Source organism: Arvicanthis niloticus, chromosome 2 (genome assembly GCF_011762505.2).
Source record: "Arvicanthis niloticus isolate mArvNil1 chromosome 2, mArvNil1.pat.X, whole genome shotgun sequence".
Taxonomy (NCBI): Eukaryota; Metazoa; Chordata; class Mammalia; order Rodentia; family Muridae; genus Arvicanthis; species Arvicanthis niloticus.
In genome coordinates this window covers 121584094-121599177 of record NC_047659.1, presented here as the reverse complement: position 1 = coordinate 121599177, position 15084 = coordinate 121584094, and the positions used below count along the sequence as shown (strand labels likewise).

At 49.3% G+C, this 15084-nt stretch overlaps 1 protein-coding gene and 1 long non-coding RNA gene across 3 annotated transcripts; both read left to right on the top strand.

Moving 5' to 3' along the window:
* Nucleotides 1–1186: 1186 nt before the first annotated feature.
* Zcchc3 (zinc finger CCHC-type containing 3) lies at nt 1187–4186 on the top strand. Its single transcript, XM_034496515.2, has one exon. It carries the CDS (start codon nt 1379–1381, stop codon nt 2579–2581), a length of 1203 nt encoding a protein of 400 aa, XP_034352406.1. The 5' UTR covers nt 1187–1378; the 3' UTR covers nt 2582–4186.
* A 3965-nt stretch (nt 4187–8151) lies between these two features.
* LOC143441469 (uncharacterized) lies at nt 8152–14094 on the top strand. Of its 2 annotated transcripts, XR_013108908.1 has the most exons (4): nt 8152–8323; nt 12741–12798; nt 13492–13589; nt 13955–14094. It is a non-coding gene; the product is annotated as an uncharacterized LOC143441469 (long non-coding RNA). The 2 variants fall into 2 exon arrangements; XR_013108907.1 differs by lacking the exon at nt 13955–14094 and having other exon boundaries at nt 13492–13822.
* Nucleotides 14095–15084: the final 990 nt, after the last annotated feature.

The following is a 15084-nucleotide window of genomic DNA, read 5'->3' as shown; positions in this document are numbered from 1 at the left end:
TCTTGAACTCATGTTCTTTCCCACAGCTTTAAAGGGTTGTCCTGAAGGTCTCAGCATTTACCATTTTTGCTGAGGAACACCGGACACACTCTCCCTTCTAGGAATCATACTGTTTCTAAATATCAAGGAGTTTTAGCAGAAGCAGTCCCCTAAGGAAAAACATGAAAATATGTACATTATTATACAAAGAAGCCTTACACCTACAGCAGCTGTCAACACTTGTGGAGGCCCACACCCTGCTAATTCTGCTCCAGAGGCATAAACCCTGTCACACTGTCCTTTCTGAGGCTATGCTGGACTTGGCAGTCTTCACTCCTTACATGGCTAACCCTGTTCATAGGGCAAATACTTTTTTTTCAGCTAGCACCATGCTTTCTCCTCTTCCTCCAGGCATAGATTCATAGAATCTCCCAAGTAACAGACAACCAAATGCTCCTACACTCATACCTCCCAATGAGCAGGATCTCACCCACTCTGGACTCCCACACAAGGCTGTCCCTTTTCAGCAGGAAGTAGCCAGATCTGAATCGTTGCCCCTTTACGCAAAGAGATTGGGAAGGTAGGCTGGAACCCCTGCTCATCTCCTGCTCAAGCTGGAAAACCTAGTCTGCCCTCTTTCCAACCCCACCGCCAAAGACACTCTCTCCCTTGAAGAAAACGTTATCACTCATCTCCCCGTTTCCAGCAACCCACCCAGTCCAAGGACTTAGTTTTTGACCATGTATGGACACTGTCCCAGCTCCTAGTTGGCGCTTCATCATTTCTCCCCTAAACTCTATGAAACCCCCTTGCTTTAGCCCAAATGTGTGACTTCACTGACCTCCACCTGTGAGATCGGTGAACCCACCCGAGAACTACCTGCAAATAAACCTGCCTTACTTACTTTTAATCTGGCCTATATCTTTGCCAGTGAGAGAGAGAGAATGCCTATCATGTACACTTCAAAGTGTTCATAACCTAAAATTGGTGGGGGGAAATATGATGTGCTTGGGAGGGGGGGGGGGCATTCCTTTTGCTTTTTCACAGAAAGGACACTCAAAAGATGAGCGTGATTGGTGTGAAGTCCTCGCAGTGTGCGCTGGAAGCACTGCTCCTGGAATGCAGTTGAAGCCTGCTTGAGAAATGCCAAAACCTCGAGAGCGGTAGGGCGGGCGCCACCATCCGCAGAGGGGAGGCGAGCCGGGGCCAAGACGGGCTGTCTCCGGCCGGCACGAACTCCGGCACACGAGACTTCCAAGAGAGCGGAAGCCAGAGCGTCGGATTTCAGAGCGGGGGCGGGGAGTCGCCCACGCAGCCCGCGGCCCTCATCCCGAGCGGGAGCGCGCCGTGGGCAACTCGGACCGCGGGAGCGAGTGGAGGATGCTGGGAAAGAGGTAACATGGCCACCGGCGGCGGAGCGGAGGAGGAGCCACAGCGGAGCCAGCCGCAGCTCCCGCTCCCCGCGTGCCCCGTGGCAGGCGCCGAGGAATCCGAGGGCGTCCGCGAGAAGATGGGCTGGGCCCAGGTGGTTAAGAACCTGGCGGAGAAGAAGGGCGACTTCCGCGAGCCGCGGCGGCGCGACGAAGCAGGCAGCGGTGTGAGTGGCGGGCTCGGCAGCCCCGGGGGCCTGGCCGCCTCGAACCCCGGCGATTTCCCACCTGCGGCTCGCGGGGACCCAAAGGGCCGCCGCAGGGACCCTACGGGTGAGGCGGCAGACGCTTACAGGAAGAAGGGCGGGAGCGGCGCGGGAGACCCGAGTCGAAGGAAGAAGGCCGAGGTGACGGCGGCCATGGCGACCCCCGCCAGGCCCGGCGCGACCGAAGATGCAACGGAGCGACCGCTACAGGACGAGCCACCGGCTGCCGGCCCGGGTAAGGGCCGCTTCCTCGTGCGCATCTGTTTCCAGGGAGACGAGAGTGCCTGTCCGACCCGGGACTTCGTGGTGGGTGCGCTCATCCTGCGCTCCATCGGCATGGACCCTGACGACATCTACGCGGTCATTCAGATCCCCGGCAGCCGCGAGTTCGACGTGAGCTTCCGTTCCGCAGAAAAGCTAGCCCTGTTTCTCCGCGTCTACGAGGAGAAGCGAGAGCTGGAGGACTGCTGGGAGAACTTTGTGGTTCTGGGGCGGAGCAGATCCAGCTTGAAGACCCTCTTCATCCTCTTCCGTAACGAGACCGTGGACGTGGAGGACATCGTGACCTGGCTCAAGCGCCACTGCGACGTGCTAGCCGTGCCCGTGAAAGTGACCGACAGGTTTGGGATCTGGACCGGGGAGTACAAGTGTGAGATCGAGCTGCGCCAGGGAGAGGGTGGAGTGAGACACCTGCCCGGGGCCTTCTTCTTGGGAGCGGAGAGGGGTTACAGCTGGTACAAGGGGCAGCCCAAGACGTGCTTCAAGTGTGGTTCCCGGACCCACATGAGCGGCACCTGCACGCAGGACAGGTGTTTCAGGTGCGGGGAAGAGGGGCACCTGAGCCCTTACTGCCGGAAGGTCATCGTGTGCAACCTCTGTGGCAAAAGAGGACACGCTTTTGCCCAGTGTCCCAAAGCAGTTCACAATTCCGTGGCAGCTCAGCTCGCCAGCGTGGCGGGGCACTGAACGCGCGTCTGCCTGCCAGGGTGAATACACAGCCAGCTTACCCCTCTTATTAAGTGCCAAAACTTTTTTCTTTAGACCATTTTTTTTATCGTTTTGGATGGAAATATTTCTAAAACCTACCAGAGACGTGTTCTCTATGCCTTTTTAAAACCGCGTGTGCTCCTTTTTGGCCTGTTTGAAATGGTGAATTTTACTAGTAAGGACTATTCGGAACCATAGTGTACAGATACGTCGCCTGTCTTTTTTTTCTTTCTTTCTTTCTTTCTTTCCAGTTTTGTATTTGTTTTTGATACTTTCGTCGACACCTCCCCTTCCGCCGCTTACGTTTTACTACCTCCCTCATACATCGGCTCCTTAGATTTTTGCCCTTTGGGCCGCCTTGCTCATCTCCATGCCTCCGCCCAGGGTACAGGGCCCAACGCGGGATAGACCCTCTATCAAGTGTTTATTGAATCAAAACGTTGATTGATGACTGGCTTCTGTCAGGAGTTGTCTACCTTGTGCAGCTCTCTGCTGGGCCCTTTTCATTTGCTGCTTCTATGTGGTATCAGACTTTGTGAAAACAGTGTTGCTAGAAGTGTGTATTCTGAATAAGCTCTGAATGGTGGCCAAGGGCCTCTCGTGGCAAAAATATATATATATATATATATATATACCTACATAGTGACCGCTCCGTGTGGTGGCTGAGAAGCCATATTTCTACAAGATCATGGAGCCTAGGCTTACCTGCTGGAAAAGACCCAAGAGGTGTTTTTTGTTGGGTTTGGGAGGAGGATTGCAAGGGTCTCTCACTGCGTCTCCCCTTGGCCGGCTTGGAACTGGCTGCATTCATTGAACAGGCTAGCTGCAGACTTGAAGTGACTCCCAACTCCTGCCTTTGTCTCCCTTTGCTTTTCCAGCAGATAAAGTGAACCCAGAGAAGTTAAATGACTGGGAGAAAGTACACAGCGTGGTGCCTCAGATAGCCCATAGTAGAGTCCCCTGACCCCAAGCCCGGTGCTCATCCCACTACCTCTCACACTTCACAACACAACAATCTCCTCGACACTGGTGGGCCAAGGGAGTCTGCTCTCCACGGTGATGATCCCAGCAGTGCTGAGAAATCATCCTGAAAGAGCAGAGAAAGCTTGACTTACTGCTTGGGAGCTAGGGAAGGAAGAGACTAGGAGCAGTACACTCTAGGCTGCCTGCTTCCGCCCTTGGAGTGCATCTTAAATGTTCCAGGGCCGTCCCCTTCCTCTGTCACTGTCACCAGTGAGAATCGGTTCCCCTCAGTAAAGAAACTTACCAGACGTTTACATTTGCACCTCTGCCTCAGCCACTAGGGACCCTAGAGAAGCTCATCCGCTTTAACCTTTAACCTCTGACCCTCAAGAGAAAGGTGGTTTTAGCCCAGAATCATGAGTGAGCTGTAAACTAGAAAATGTTCTTGGGGAAAACAGGCCAATACAGGACCTGGGTCAATTAAGTGTTACCAAGTTAAAGTGAAAGGCGGTAAACTGCTTTTCTTCAGTTGTCTTCTCTTTGCTGTTTGCTATTTCCTTGTGGCTTGGAATGTAAAATCAATTGTTAAGATTTGTTCTGAATAAATATTTATCTTTCGTATTACTGTGTACTTTTTTTCTAAAGTGTTAGATGAAGTTGCAGACCCGGAGTTCAAAACCCTTCCCTGCTTGCTATTTCTCTAACCTGCAGGACACGGTAGCCAGGCCTTCTGCAGTTAGCTAAACCCAGCACATAGCTTTTGCTCAGCTTGCTGTTTTATGTACTTTCAGGTTGGGGTGGGGCGGTCTTTGGTGTTCTGTTTATCTGAGCCAGAGTTTCTGTGTAGTCCTGGCTGCCCTGAACTCAAAGATCCGAGCGCTGGGAATGAAGACCCATCATGCCAGGCCTGGAACTCTCGGTCCTGCTTAGACCTCCCGGGTGTGCTGAGATTATTGGGGACAGATGTGTCTGTGTGTGCACGCAGAATACAACTGGAAATACGTGAGGCTGAGGTTGGCATGCGGGCAAAATAGACTAGGTCTCTGGGCCCATATCCGGTCCCCTACTGCTGCTTGGGGCTTGGAGGACTTCCACCATTTAGGTGTTCTGAAGATCTGATGCCAAAAGGAGACGGTTCCCAGCCTAGGAGTCTCAAGACTTAGCGACCAGGATTTTGCAGAACTGATCTGAAGCAGGGTCCTGGGAGAGATCCTTGGGAACTTGCTTTCTTAACCAGCTCAACGCCTCTCCTCCCTAGGTCGGAAAGCCATCAGATTCACCCCTCCAGAGTAACTCCCTCCCCTTCTTCCTCTTCTCCGGTATTCTCCCTCCCTCTGACAAGGCTAGTGGCCTCCTAGAGAAAGCGGGCTTTCAGCATGCTCCCCACCCCCTTCCTCCCAGCAGGCTGTGTGCCTAGGAGCTGGTGTTTGAAGGAGTCGTCTCTCGACGCCCCTCCCCCACCCCTGGAACCCCGAGGAAGAAACAGCTTCCCTGCCCATCCCCCTCGGAATGCACGCCAGGGCCTCCAGCAGGCGGTCCAGGCTCCGGCTGGAACACACCAAACCTCCCCCCAGCTTCCTCTCTCTGTCAGAGCGCAGCCCCGGAGCTGCAATTCCTCAGGGAGGCTTTGTGACCAGTGAATCTTTCCAGAGCCTGTCCCTGCTGCAAACGGGCTCTGTAGAGGCGCCATCTGCCAGATAGGGTTCCGGTGGAGATGGGTGCAGGTAACCAAGCCAGCAGGCAGCTCGAACGGTCTCATCCAGGATCTTAAGATACTTCATGTGGCAATCAAAACAAAGCCACCTGTCTAGAACTATCTAAAGCAAACAAATGTCTTTCCTAGAAGAGGCAAGGTCTTGACTAAGGAAGGCAAGGGCTTGGGAAGAGAAACCCAATAGTAGACAACGTTGGAGGAGAGAGCACACAGGGCTGGGGAGGCAGCTGGAGACAGCGCCTGCCCAGCACAGTATACCCAAGGTACAGACTGGATTCAGGTCAGCTGAAGGTTGCATATGTGGCTAGAGACAAGGCTAGACGATGATGGGGCTAGTAGGCCATATCTAAGGACAATGCTTTTTGTCTCTGGACTTCTAGTCAGGCCTCTGTTCTGTCCACTCCAACATTTGTAAATCAACGGTCTTTTGGAAGCATCTACAACTCAGCAGTAATTTAGTCACACATACATGCAGGGGGTGAAGTTCCTGTTGATCAAGGAAAGCTGTTTCAGACTGGGATCAGAGGTAACTTCCCACAGAAAATACCTGAAGTAGGCTGTGGGTAGTGTCCCATATCTTTAATCCCAGCACTTGGGGAAGCAGAGGCCATCCTGGTCTACACATAGTGAGTTCCAGGACAGCCAGACTACATAGTGAGACCCTGTGTTCAAAGCAAAACCCTTACATGACTTGGAAAGGACAAGAAGGTGGGGAGGTGAGTTGAGAGCAAGAATGCTGCTGACCTAGGCAAATCAGAGAGCAATTAAAATAAAGAGTGGGAAGGTTCTAGAAACTTTTGTGAAACCCAGTGCACTGGCCCAGGGTTGTGTCCATGCCGCCGTAGATATTAAAAATGGATGGACCCTGAACTGGGTGGTAACAGTGACATCTAGATCACCACAGAGCTGGGTTACCAGGACTGCTACCAGTTCTCAAGAGACAGGAGGCCACTGAAGTCTGAGGACTCAAGTCTGAGCTAACACTCAAGGAAAGACAGGCTGATGGGATGAAGCACCCACTGCCAATACCACTGCTAAGATGTCGTGTGAATCCATCTTTGTCACATGTGAGGGTCAGAGTCTGGGCCCCGGCAGCCCAGACAAGCCAGGGTCCACCAATCATCCATTGTAGGGCAGTTTAACAAGTGAAAAAGCAGAGAAAAAGAGATTTATTCAATGTGGCCACTTTGGGAAGAAGACCTCTCTCTGTAGGTCAGGTCCATCCTTGGAGTCCTAACAAGTTTGGAGATTAAATAGAGGCACACATAACCGAGCAGTCCTGGCCACACTGTAGTGTCACTGTGCTCCAGCAGGTCTCACAAGATGGTCTGGCAAGTTGTCAGGACTGAGATCTCTGTCCCGAAGACAAGCTCCCATCTGGCTGGCATGACTGACTGGTCAAGCTTTTCCTTTTCCCAGCATGAGACTCCTGAGGAAGCTCAGGTTTCTTGGATTTCATTGTGTGGATAACCTCCTAGCCAAAGGAAGGTCACAAGTATCTCTTTAGAATATCTTTATTCCCACCAGGTGGGTTCCCAGGTGTGATGTCCCAGGTGATGCACACCTGGAATCCTAGCACTTGCACTTGGGAGGCTGAGGCAGGAGAACTGCAAATTTTTTTTTATACATAATGAGATCAAGCCCAGCCTGGGCAACAGAACCAATTTCAAGGTGGCTCATGCCTGTCATTCCAGCACCCTAGAGGCTAAAATGGGAGGATGGCAAGTTTCAAGCAAGCCTGAGGGACAAAGCAAGACCACATGGAGAGGGAGAAGGAGAGGGAGTAGAAAGGAAAGAGGGAGCATGAACAAATTTAAGTCTAAAAATGATGAGTCACAGAAGAATTTTTAAGCAGGGAAGTAATGTAATATAGGGTACTGTCTTGTTTGGGATATTTTTATTTAGAGTATTGAGGCTTGAACATAAAGATTTAAGCAGGCCCTCCACCTCTGAGCTACAACTCCAAGCCCAGGGATGAGTTTTAAGTATCCAGTAAAGAGAAAAAAAAAAAAAAAAAAAAAAGGAAGAAAGAAAGAAAGAAAGGAAAGAGAGAAAGATCCCAACTAGAAGCTGAATACAGTCTACCTAGTGGGAAACAACGCCTTGAATCTGGAAGAAGGAGGTGAACAGAGAGCAGCAAGATTAAGAGAGTTTAGTGTCATTAAAGTGCTTGCCATTCAAGCATGAAGACCCAAATCCAACCAGCAGGGTGCATGTAAAATATAAAATAGCCAAGTATGGTGCCCAGCATTGGGGAGGGGGAGCCAGATGTCTGAGGCTCAGAGCCAGCCAGGAATAAATACTTAACCAATTTGGTAAGCAGGTAAGCAGTAGGCCAGTGAGTGTGACAGTTTCAAAAACAAACCTGAGATCTAGGAACAAAACCCAGTGTTATACTACAGCTTATACGTGACTGCACACGTACATCCACATTCAAGGGAGATTTAGGAACCTGGATATAGGAAACTGTAATCTCAGCATGTTTGTAATCCCAACGGTTTGGTTTGAAGGCTGAAGCAGGAGGACTGCCAGAAGTTTGAGGCTAGCCTGGACTAAGTGTGAGGCTGTCTCAAATAAAAAGTAAAAACTATCATAGGTAGTCTCTCTGCCTCTGGCCACAGCTGGGCAGTCTGCTTTGTCTATGCTGCCCTGCCCACTGTGATGAACCAAAACTGTGAGCTAAACTAAATTACTTCCTCTGGTTTACAGCAAGACTCTCAGCGGTCTCAGCGTCGTTGATGGGTTCTAAGAGATGTGGAGTGCCTAGGTGAGTAGCACGTCCCTCAACTTCCCAGGAGAGAGTTCTGAGCCTGAGAAATAAAAGGAGCCACAGAGCACTGGCTTTTCAAACTGCTCACATCCATGCCTCATTGTTCCACGTCATAGAATGTGTGTATTTCTCCAAGGCTGTCATAACCCTGGCGCTAGGAGTGCACAAGGGCAGGTGCCGGCCTCCCACCAGGCCTTGCTGCCTTCATCTTCAGGATCCTCTTCTGCCAGGCTCTGGTTTCAAAATGATGCCAACCGAGGAGGTCGAATTACAGGTCAGTTTTCTTTCTTTGACGATGGTTCGTCCACACACACACATCCATCCCTCCCCCGACTCCAGGTGGCCTTGCTTGTCCTTTCAGCCCCTGGGCCCGGCCGGTACTCTCTTGCAGGCCGCCCTGCCCCCAGCGCAGGGAGCTGGGGGCAGCACCCGCCCGAGTTACTCTTCCAGGCCTTGGTTGCCAAGGGAACGGCGGCGCGGGCCCCACGCTCCAGAGACTCAACCAATGGGCAACAAGCCCCATAGCGCAGCTCACCAATCGGCAGGCTCCCACGACTGAGTGCTCGGCCTTCTGCCCAGGGACGCCACCAATGAACAATGTCACTGACATCCTTATGGCTTCTCTGGAACCAGATTGATTTTTTTTTTCTTTAAAGGAATTCAAAATAGAAGGAACTGGAGAAAGGCCTCTCTGCCAGTTGTGCCAGAAAGCTTTTCGGTCTCATCTTGTATTAGAAGATCAAACAATACACGCTGATCTCGACTAAAGCAGTTTCAAGCAGTGATCAGTTCTTCTGCAAACGATCAAGAAATTCTTCATCTTTTGGCATTTTGAGACAGGATCTCTCTATGCAGCTCACGGTGGCCATGAATTCGCCCTGATCCTCTTAGTTCTGCCTCTTGTGTGCTAAGTTACAGGTCAACATTACCTGGTCCCTCTTCCCTGATATTTTAAATACAAATTGCAAGCTGTGTATGACGGTGAAAGACTACTCCCGGTTCTTGAGAGGTGAAGGGGGGGAGATCAAGGCTCTCCTTGTAGGTCAGCTTTCACTACAAGTGCCTTTACCCCCTCAACCACCTTGTGGGCCCAATACTGGCCGTTTTGATATCGAGCTCATGAAATGTTGGCCTAATTAACATGACTTATATTGAATCCAGCCTAACTCCTGAAACCCAAACATATTAAAACTAAGGGATAATTTTCCCCCTTAACTTATGTATTTATTCACTTCAGATTCTGATTACAATGCCCCTTTCCCCACAGCCCCTCCCCAACCCTGTCCCCTTCTCCTCTGAGAAGGGGAAGGGCCCCCCTGGGTACCAGCACACCTTGACACCTCAAGTCACTGCAGGACTAGATACATCCTCTCCCACTGAGGCCAGACAAGGCAGCCCAATCAGGGCCACAGGATCCACAGACAGGCAACAGAATCAGAGTAAGCTCCTGGGCCTGTTCCAGCATGTGTCTTGCCTCAGCACTTGCCTGACTCAGCAGACCTCACTGTGCCGATCAACAAGAAACTGCAGCACACCACCAGAAGTTTCTTAGTGTGCCTCTCTCAGCTCAACTGCATAATGGAGACCAATACAAGCATGTTGTTAGCAAAGAATCCTTCATCACATTTCATGTGTTGGCTCTAGCAGAACATCCATTCTCCTGTGTCTGCTTCAGGTAAACGTTTCTTCGCGAGTCTTAGTCTTTCACCCTGTGTACACTTCAGGAAAACACTCCTTCACAAGTTGTCCCCGCAAAACACTTTCCAACACAACTGACTTTCCAAGGAACCCTTAAGTTTCCACTTGAATCCTGCTACCCAGATCAGTAAATTAGATTTTTTTAAAACCTTTAATTTCACTTTTTCTTTGCTTGTTCATTTAGTCTTGTTATCTTTTGAGTCAGGTTCTCACTTTGGCTCAGGCTGAGCCTAGACTCAAACCTATTGCCAACCTGCTGCTTCAGCTTCCCAGGTGCTATGATTACAGGCATGAACCACCAGGCCCAGTAAATCATTCTAATTTTGAATCAAGCCACATAAATGTTTTGATATTCTAAAGCAGTTCTCAACCTGTGTGTGTTTGTGTGTGTGTGTGTGTGTGTGTGTGTAGCCCTGGCTGTCCTGGAACTCACTCTGTAGACCAGGCTGGCCTCGAACTCAGAAATCTGCCTGCTTCTGCCTCCCAAGTGCTGGGATTAAAGGCATGCGCCACCACTGCCCGGCAGTTCTCAACCTTTTAGAGACCATCTCTAAAAGTAAGGTACAGAGGACAACATCTGGTATGGGTCTCTGGCCTCCACATATGCATGCATACACATGATAAATCCTTGTGACACACATATACTATTATAGTCTGAAGGTTGTTTGGTTTGTTTGAAGATAGTCTATTATGTAGCCCTGGCTGTCCTGGAACTCACTACATAGGCCAGCCTGGCTTTAAACTCACAGAGATCCACCAGTCATCAGTTTCTGAGTACTCGGATTAAAGGCATGCATTACTATGACTTAATATCTGAATTTTAAAGAAATTAATTGCATGTGTATATGATACTTGGACAAAAGTATCACAGTGTGTCTTAGATATGTTTTCCAACTGCTATGAAGAGACACTATGGCCATGGCAACTCTTAAAGATATATTTATTTATTTATTTTATTTGTATGAGTACATTATTATTCTCTTCAGACACACCAGAAGAGGGCATCAGATCCCATTACAGATGGTTGTGAGCTACCATGTGTTTGCTGGAAATTGAACTCAGGACCTCTGGAAGAGCAGTCAATGCTCTTAACCACTAAGCCATCTCTCCAGACCAACCATGGCAACTCTTATAACGGACAACATTTAATTGGAGCTGGCTTACAGGTTTAGAGTTCAGTTCATTATGATTATGGCAGGAAGCATGGCACCATCCAGGCAGGTATATCGATGGAGGAGCTGAGAGTTCTACATCTTGATCAAAGGCAGACAGAAAACTGGCTCCCACATGGTTAGGAGGAGGGTCTCAAAGCCCAAACCCACAGTGACACCCTTCCTCCAACAGAGCCACACCTCCTAATAGTACATTTTACAAACAAATTCATTCAAAGCACTCCAGACACACAGTCAACCCCAGCACACCAGAAGCCAGAGGTAGATACATGCATTAGTTTTGAGGAAAATTCCTCCTTGCACGCATTTGATTCCTGTGCAGACATGTCTCCCTCTGTTATTATAAGAGTCTGCATTTACACAGCAGATTCAGTGTAAACAGTTAACACGTCTGCTATGAAACTGAAGGTTCTGATTTTGAACACTGATGTTTCTCAGTGAGATATGGCCATTTGAAGCAGTATACTTAATTTTTTTTAAAAGTTTTTAAAATTACATTTATTTATTTGGGGGAGGAAAGAAGGTACATGGCACTGTGCCTGTCTAGAGGAGGGTCACAGAACAACTTGCAGGAGTTGGTTCTCTCTCCTTCCACTATGAGGGTCCACGAATTGAACTCAGGCCATCAGACTTGATGGCAAGTGCCTTTACTCACTGGCCTGTCTTGCTGGCCCCAGCTTAAAAATTTAAAAGACTAAAAAAGCAAATAAACTACACAATGTATAATTTAGTAAAATTCTATTTCTACTGTTTAGTAAAATGTCATTTTACCCCATTTGAATACTTAACACTGAAACTGGCTTTCATGTACTTATTAAGATTTTTTTTTCCAGGTTTTGTTGATTTCTGAGGTGCTGGGGGATGGACCCCAGGGCTGTGATTTGTACATTAGACAAGCTCCAGAGCTCCAGAGCCACAGCCTGAGCTGGCTCTTAGTTCTATTTCATTTTTTAAAGATAGGATCTCAATACATAACCCTGACTGGCCTGAAACTCAATAGAGATCTTTGTGAGTCAATCAGATGTGGGTGTTTTGGAAGAGCATCAAATACTCTTAATTGCTGAGCCACCTCTCCAGCCCCTTTGTCCCACTCCTTGTTCTTGGATGTAGTATTTGACTGAGAATTACATATACAAAGTTCAATCCAAGATAGTTTCCCTACCTTGTTTTGTTTTGTTTTGTTCCCCAGAGACAGGGTTTCTCTGAGTAGCTCTCCCTGGCCTGGCCTCCAACTCAGAGATCTGCCTGCCTCTACCTCTGACCTGCTGGGATTAAAGGCTTGAGCCATCACTGCTGGCTTTTTTTTTTTTTTTTTAAATATTTCCTGTATTTTTCTCTGGCCATTTTTATATTGTTATTATTGGTAGTAGTAGTCATTTTGTTTTATGACTGCTACTTGAAAATACCACTTAAACACAGTGACTATTTAAAGCTGTCAGCCCCAGGTGTCAATGAGACTAAAGAAAAGGAAGATGGGGGCTGGTAAGTCGGCTCAGCAGTGAACATGCTGTTGCCAAACATAATGAGCAAAGTTTAATCTCTGGACCCCACTTTCTAGGAGAGGTTGTCCTCTGACTGGCACTCATGTGCTGCAGCTTCACACAAACTCATTCTATTCCTTGTCCACACCCCATCCAAATCTTTCAGCGCCTCACCCCAACTCCTTCGTCAACTCCAGTCTTTCCACCTGCCATTTTGTTTGATGTCTGTATTTTCCTAAGGTCCTCTGTGTACCTCATATCCTGAGATGTAAACCCACACCCAGGCCCTAGCATCCTTTGTGTTCCAGGCACTCTTCTCATTTTCTGTCCTTTCTTTCAGTTCCTCCAATTGCTCCTTAAGAGGGGACCCCAGCAAGTGAGATGGCTCAGCTGTAAAGGTGAGGACCCCAAGACTCACAGGATAGGAGAAAAGTGACTGCCATTAGTTGTTCTTGGATCTCCACACACCCATGCTTCTGTGGCCAGACCTACCCCCGACACAAATAAAGTCAAATAAATTCTGTGTTACTCCGTTCTGTACTTCTGTAGCCCTGGCTTCAATGTCTTGCAAGTTAAATGTCCTCTCATTTAGGGGGAGTTTAGAACAGCTCACCTACTGCATAAATGTCCCTAGAGGAGGGGAAAAATGAGTGATGACATTTCTCTCCATGGAAATCCCATGCTAACAGCTGTAATAGAGAAGCAGAAGCTCCCACCCCCACGTCCCCCAGAGGACCAGACTGCCAGATGATCTATGCAGCATCCATTGAAGGGCCTACCTATGGAATGATATTAGTAACTGAGTGGATGAGCACGTGTGTGGAAGGACCGAGGAAAGGATGATCGGATAGCTGATACGGTTTTTTTTGTTCTTTTGAGAACAGTGAAGCAACCGGCCCAAATTAATCTGACCAAGAACATGGTTTGGAATGGCTCTGGCCTAATGGCATTTGCAGCTACAGGGTCAAAAAAACAAAACAAAACAAAAACAAACCCACAGTTGTAGACAGGCTTGAAGCAATTAAAGGAAAGCTCTGCTAGCAATCTTTATGATACTTTAAAAATGTAATACCTATTTTGTGTCTGTGTAGGGGAGAGAGACACGGAGAAGGAGAGAGGCATATGTCACAGGGCAACTTGTAAGGGTCTGTTCTCTACTTCCATCTGTGGGATCCGGATTTTAACTCAGGCAAGTGGCTATAACTGCTAAGCTATTTCGCTGACTCCTACGACACTTTAAATGCTACCTCTGGTAAACTGCAAAAGTACTACGTTTTAAGAAAAGGTCTCGGATACTAGCCAAGGCTAGCCTCAAACCGAAGGTAAGCAATCCTTCTGCCACAGCCTGACTGTTGCTGGGATTATGAGGGAATGCGCTAAGGCATCTGCCTACGATATTTCAGCGAACACACTCTATGCTTACTGTCTTGATACCTTTTTTAAAACGTGAAACTCATCCCAAACTCACTAAATGTTTTTCTCATTTAGTTGGTATCTGTGCATTGCTAGTGACCTAGGAAAATCTAATTCCAGACAACTTGTACTTTTTACTAGGCATCAAGGCCATGTTTTTAAGCATTATCCCACTTAATCCACAAGGCCACTGAGCCAAGGAGAAACTGCTTTATCTGCACTAGAAGATAAGCAAAAGGAGGGGCTGGGAAGTGAACGCAGGAAGTCAGCCTCCACCGAACAAAGAACCACCCAGGCCTCAGTTGGAGGGATTAAAATACAGTGATTTCCAGCTTCCAATGAGAAGGGTAGGAGCAGAGTCTTCCAGCGTCGGAGTCTTTTAGAGTTGCCCCTTCCCACGAGGGATGCTCCATCCATCCATCCGCCCGCCCGCCCGCCTCCCAGATCACTATCCCACACCCCCGCAGCTGCACCTCGGCCCGCGCTCACTCCACCTCGCATTCAATCCTTGCTACACCCAGAGTTCAGTGAGATCTACTATTCGTTGCCTACACCGAACCATGCCCACTCCACTACAGAGGAGGTCACTTTCCAGATACTGACCTGACCCCTCCCAGGAAGGGTATAGAGGGGCGAGGCCCTCACAACCCCTCCCATCGCCAAGCCCAGGCGCCATGAAGGTGACCTCCCCCTAGTGCTGCACGCGCCGGGTGGTGCTACAACTGGCTCACACGTGGTGAGCCCGGAGAGCGAGGCCCCTCCCCGCCACGCGCGGCCCGCAGTCCTCTCGGTCACGCCCCTAGGAAGACTCCGCCCCGGGCGGGGCGAGGCGCCCAGCCGCCCCCAGTGGACTAGCTGCGCGCGCTGGGCGAGATCCAGGACGCGCCCGGGGTGCAAGAACTGTACAAGGAGGCTCCGCTCCCGGCGCACGGTGGCCCTGCTCCTAGGTGCTCTAGGGAGTGCGCTAGGACCGCCAGACTAGCTAGAATGGCAGCGCGCGTCCTGCGGCTTATCTTTGGAAAGCGGTCGTTCTAGTCCCTTAGGGATTCCTTTAGCCCCCCAAAGGATAAAAAAAGAACAAAAATTAAAAAAAAAACCATTATTGGTCCTAAAAGCATTTGTTAAGCCTTCTGTGGCTGGACCCTGTGTGTAGTAGGGAGGGGCTCCAACCACGAGAGGTGAGTCTGTCTCCTTAAAAACCTTTTCCGAGTCTCCGTCCCTCTACCAATGCTCCTCTGTAGCAGGCAGTCCATCTATGTCCCAGTAAGATA

Bases quoted from the DNA above. Each gene is read 5' to 3' on its own strand.
- Zcchc3 (XM_034496515.2), top strand. From the start codon at position 1,379: ATGGCCACCGGCGGCGGAGCGGAGGAGGAGCCACAGCGGAGCCAGCCG.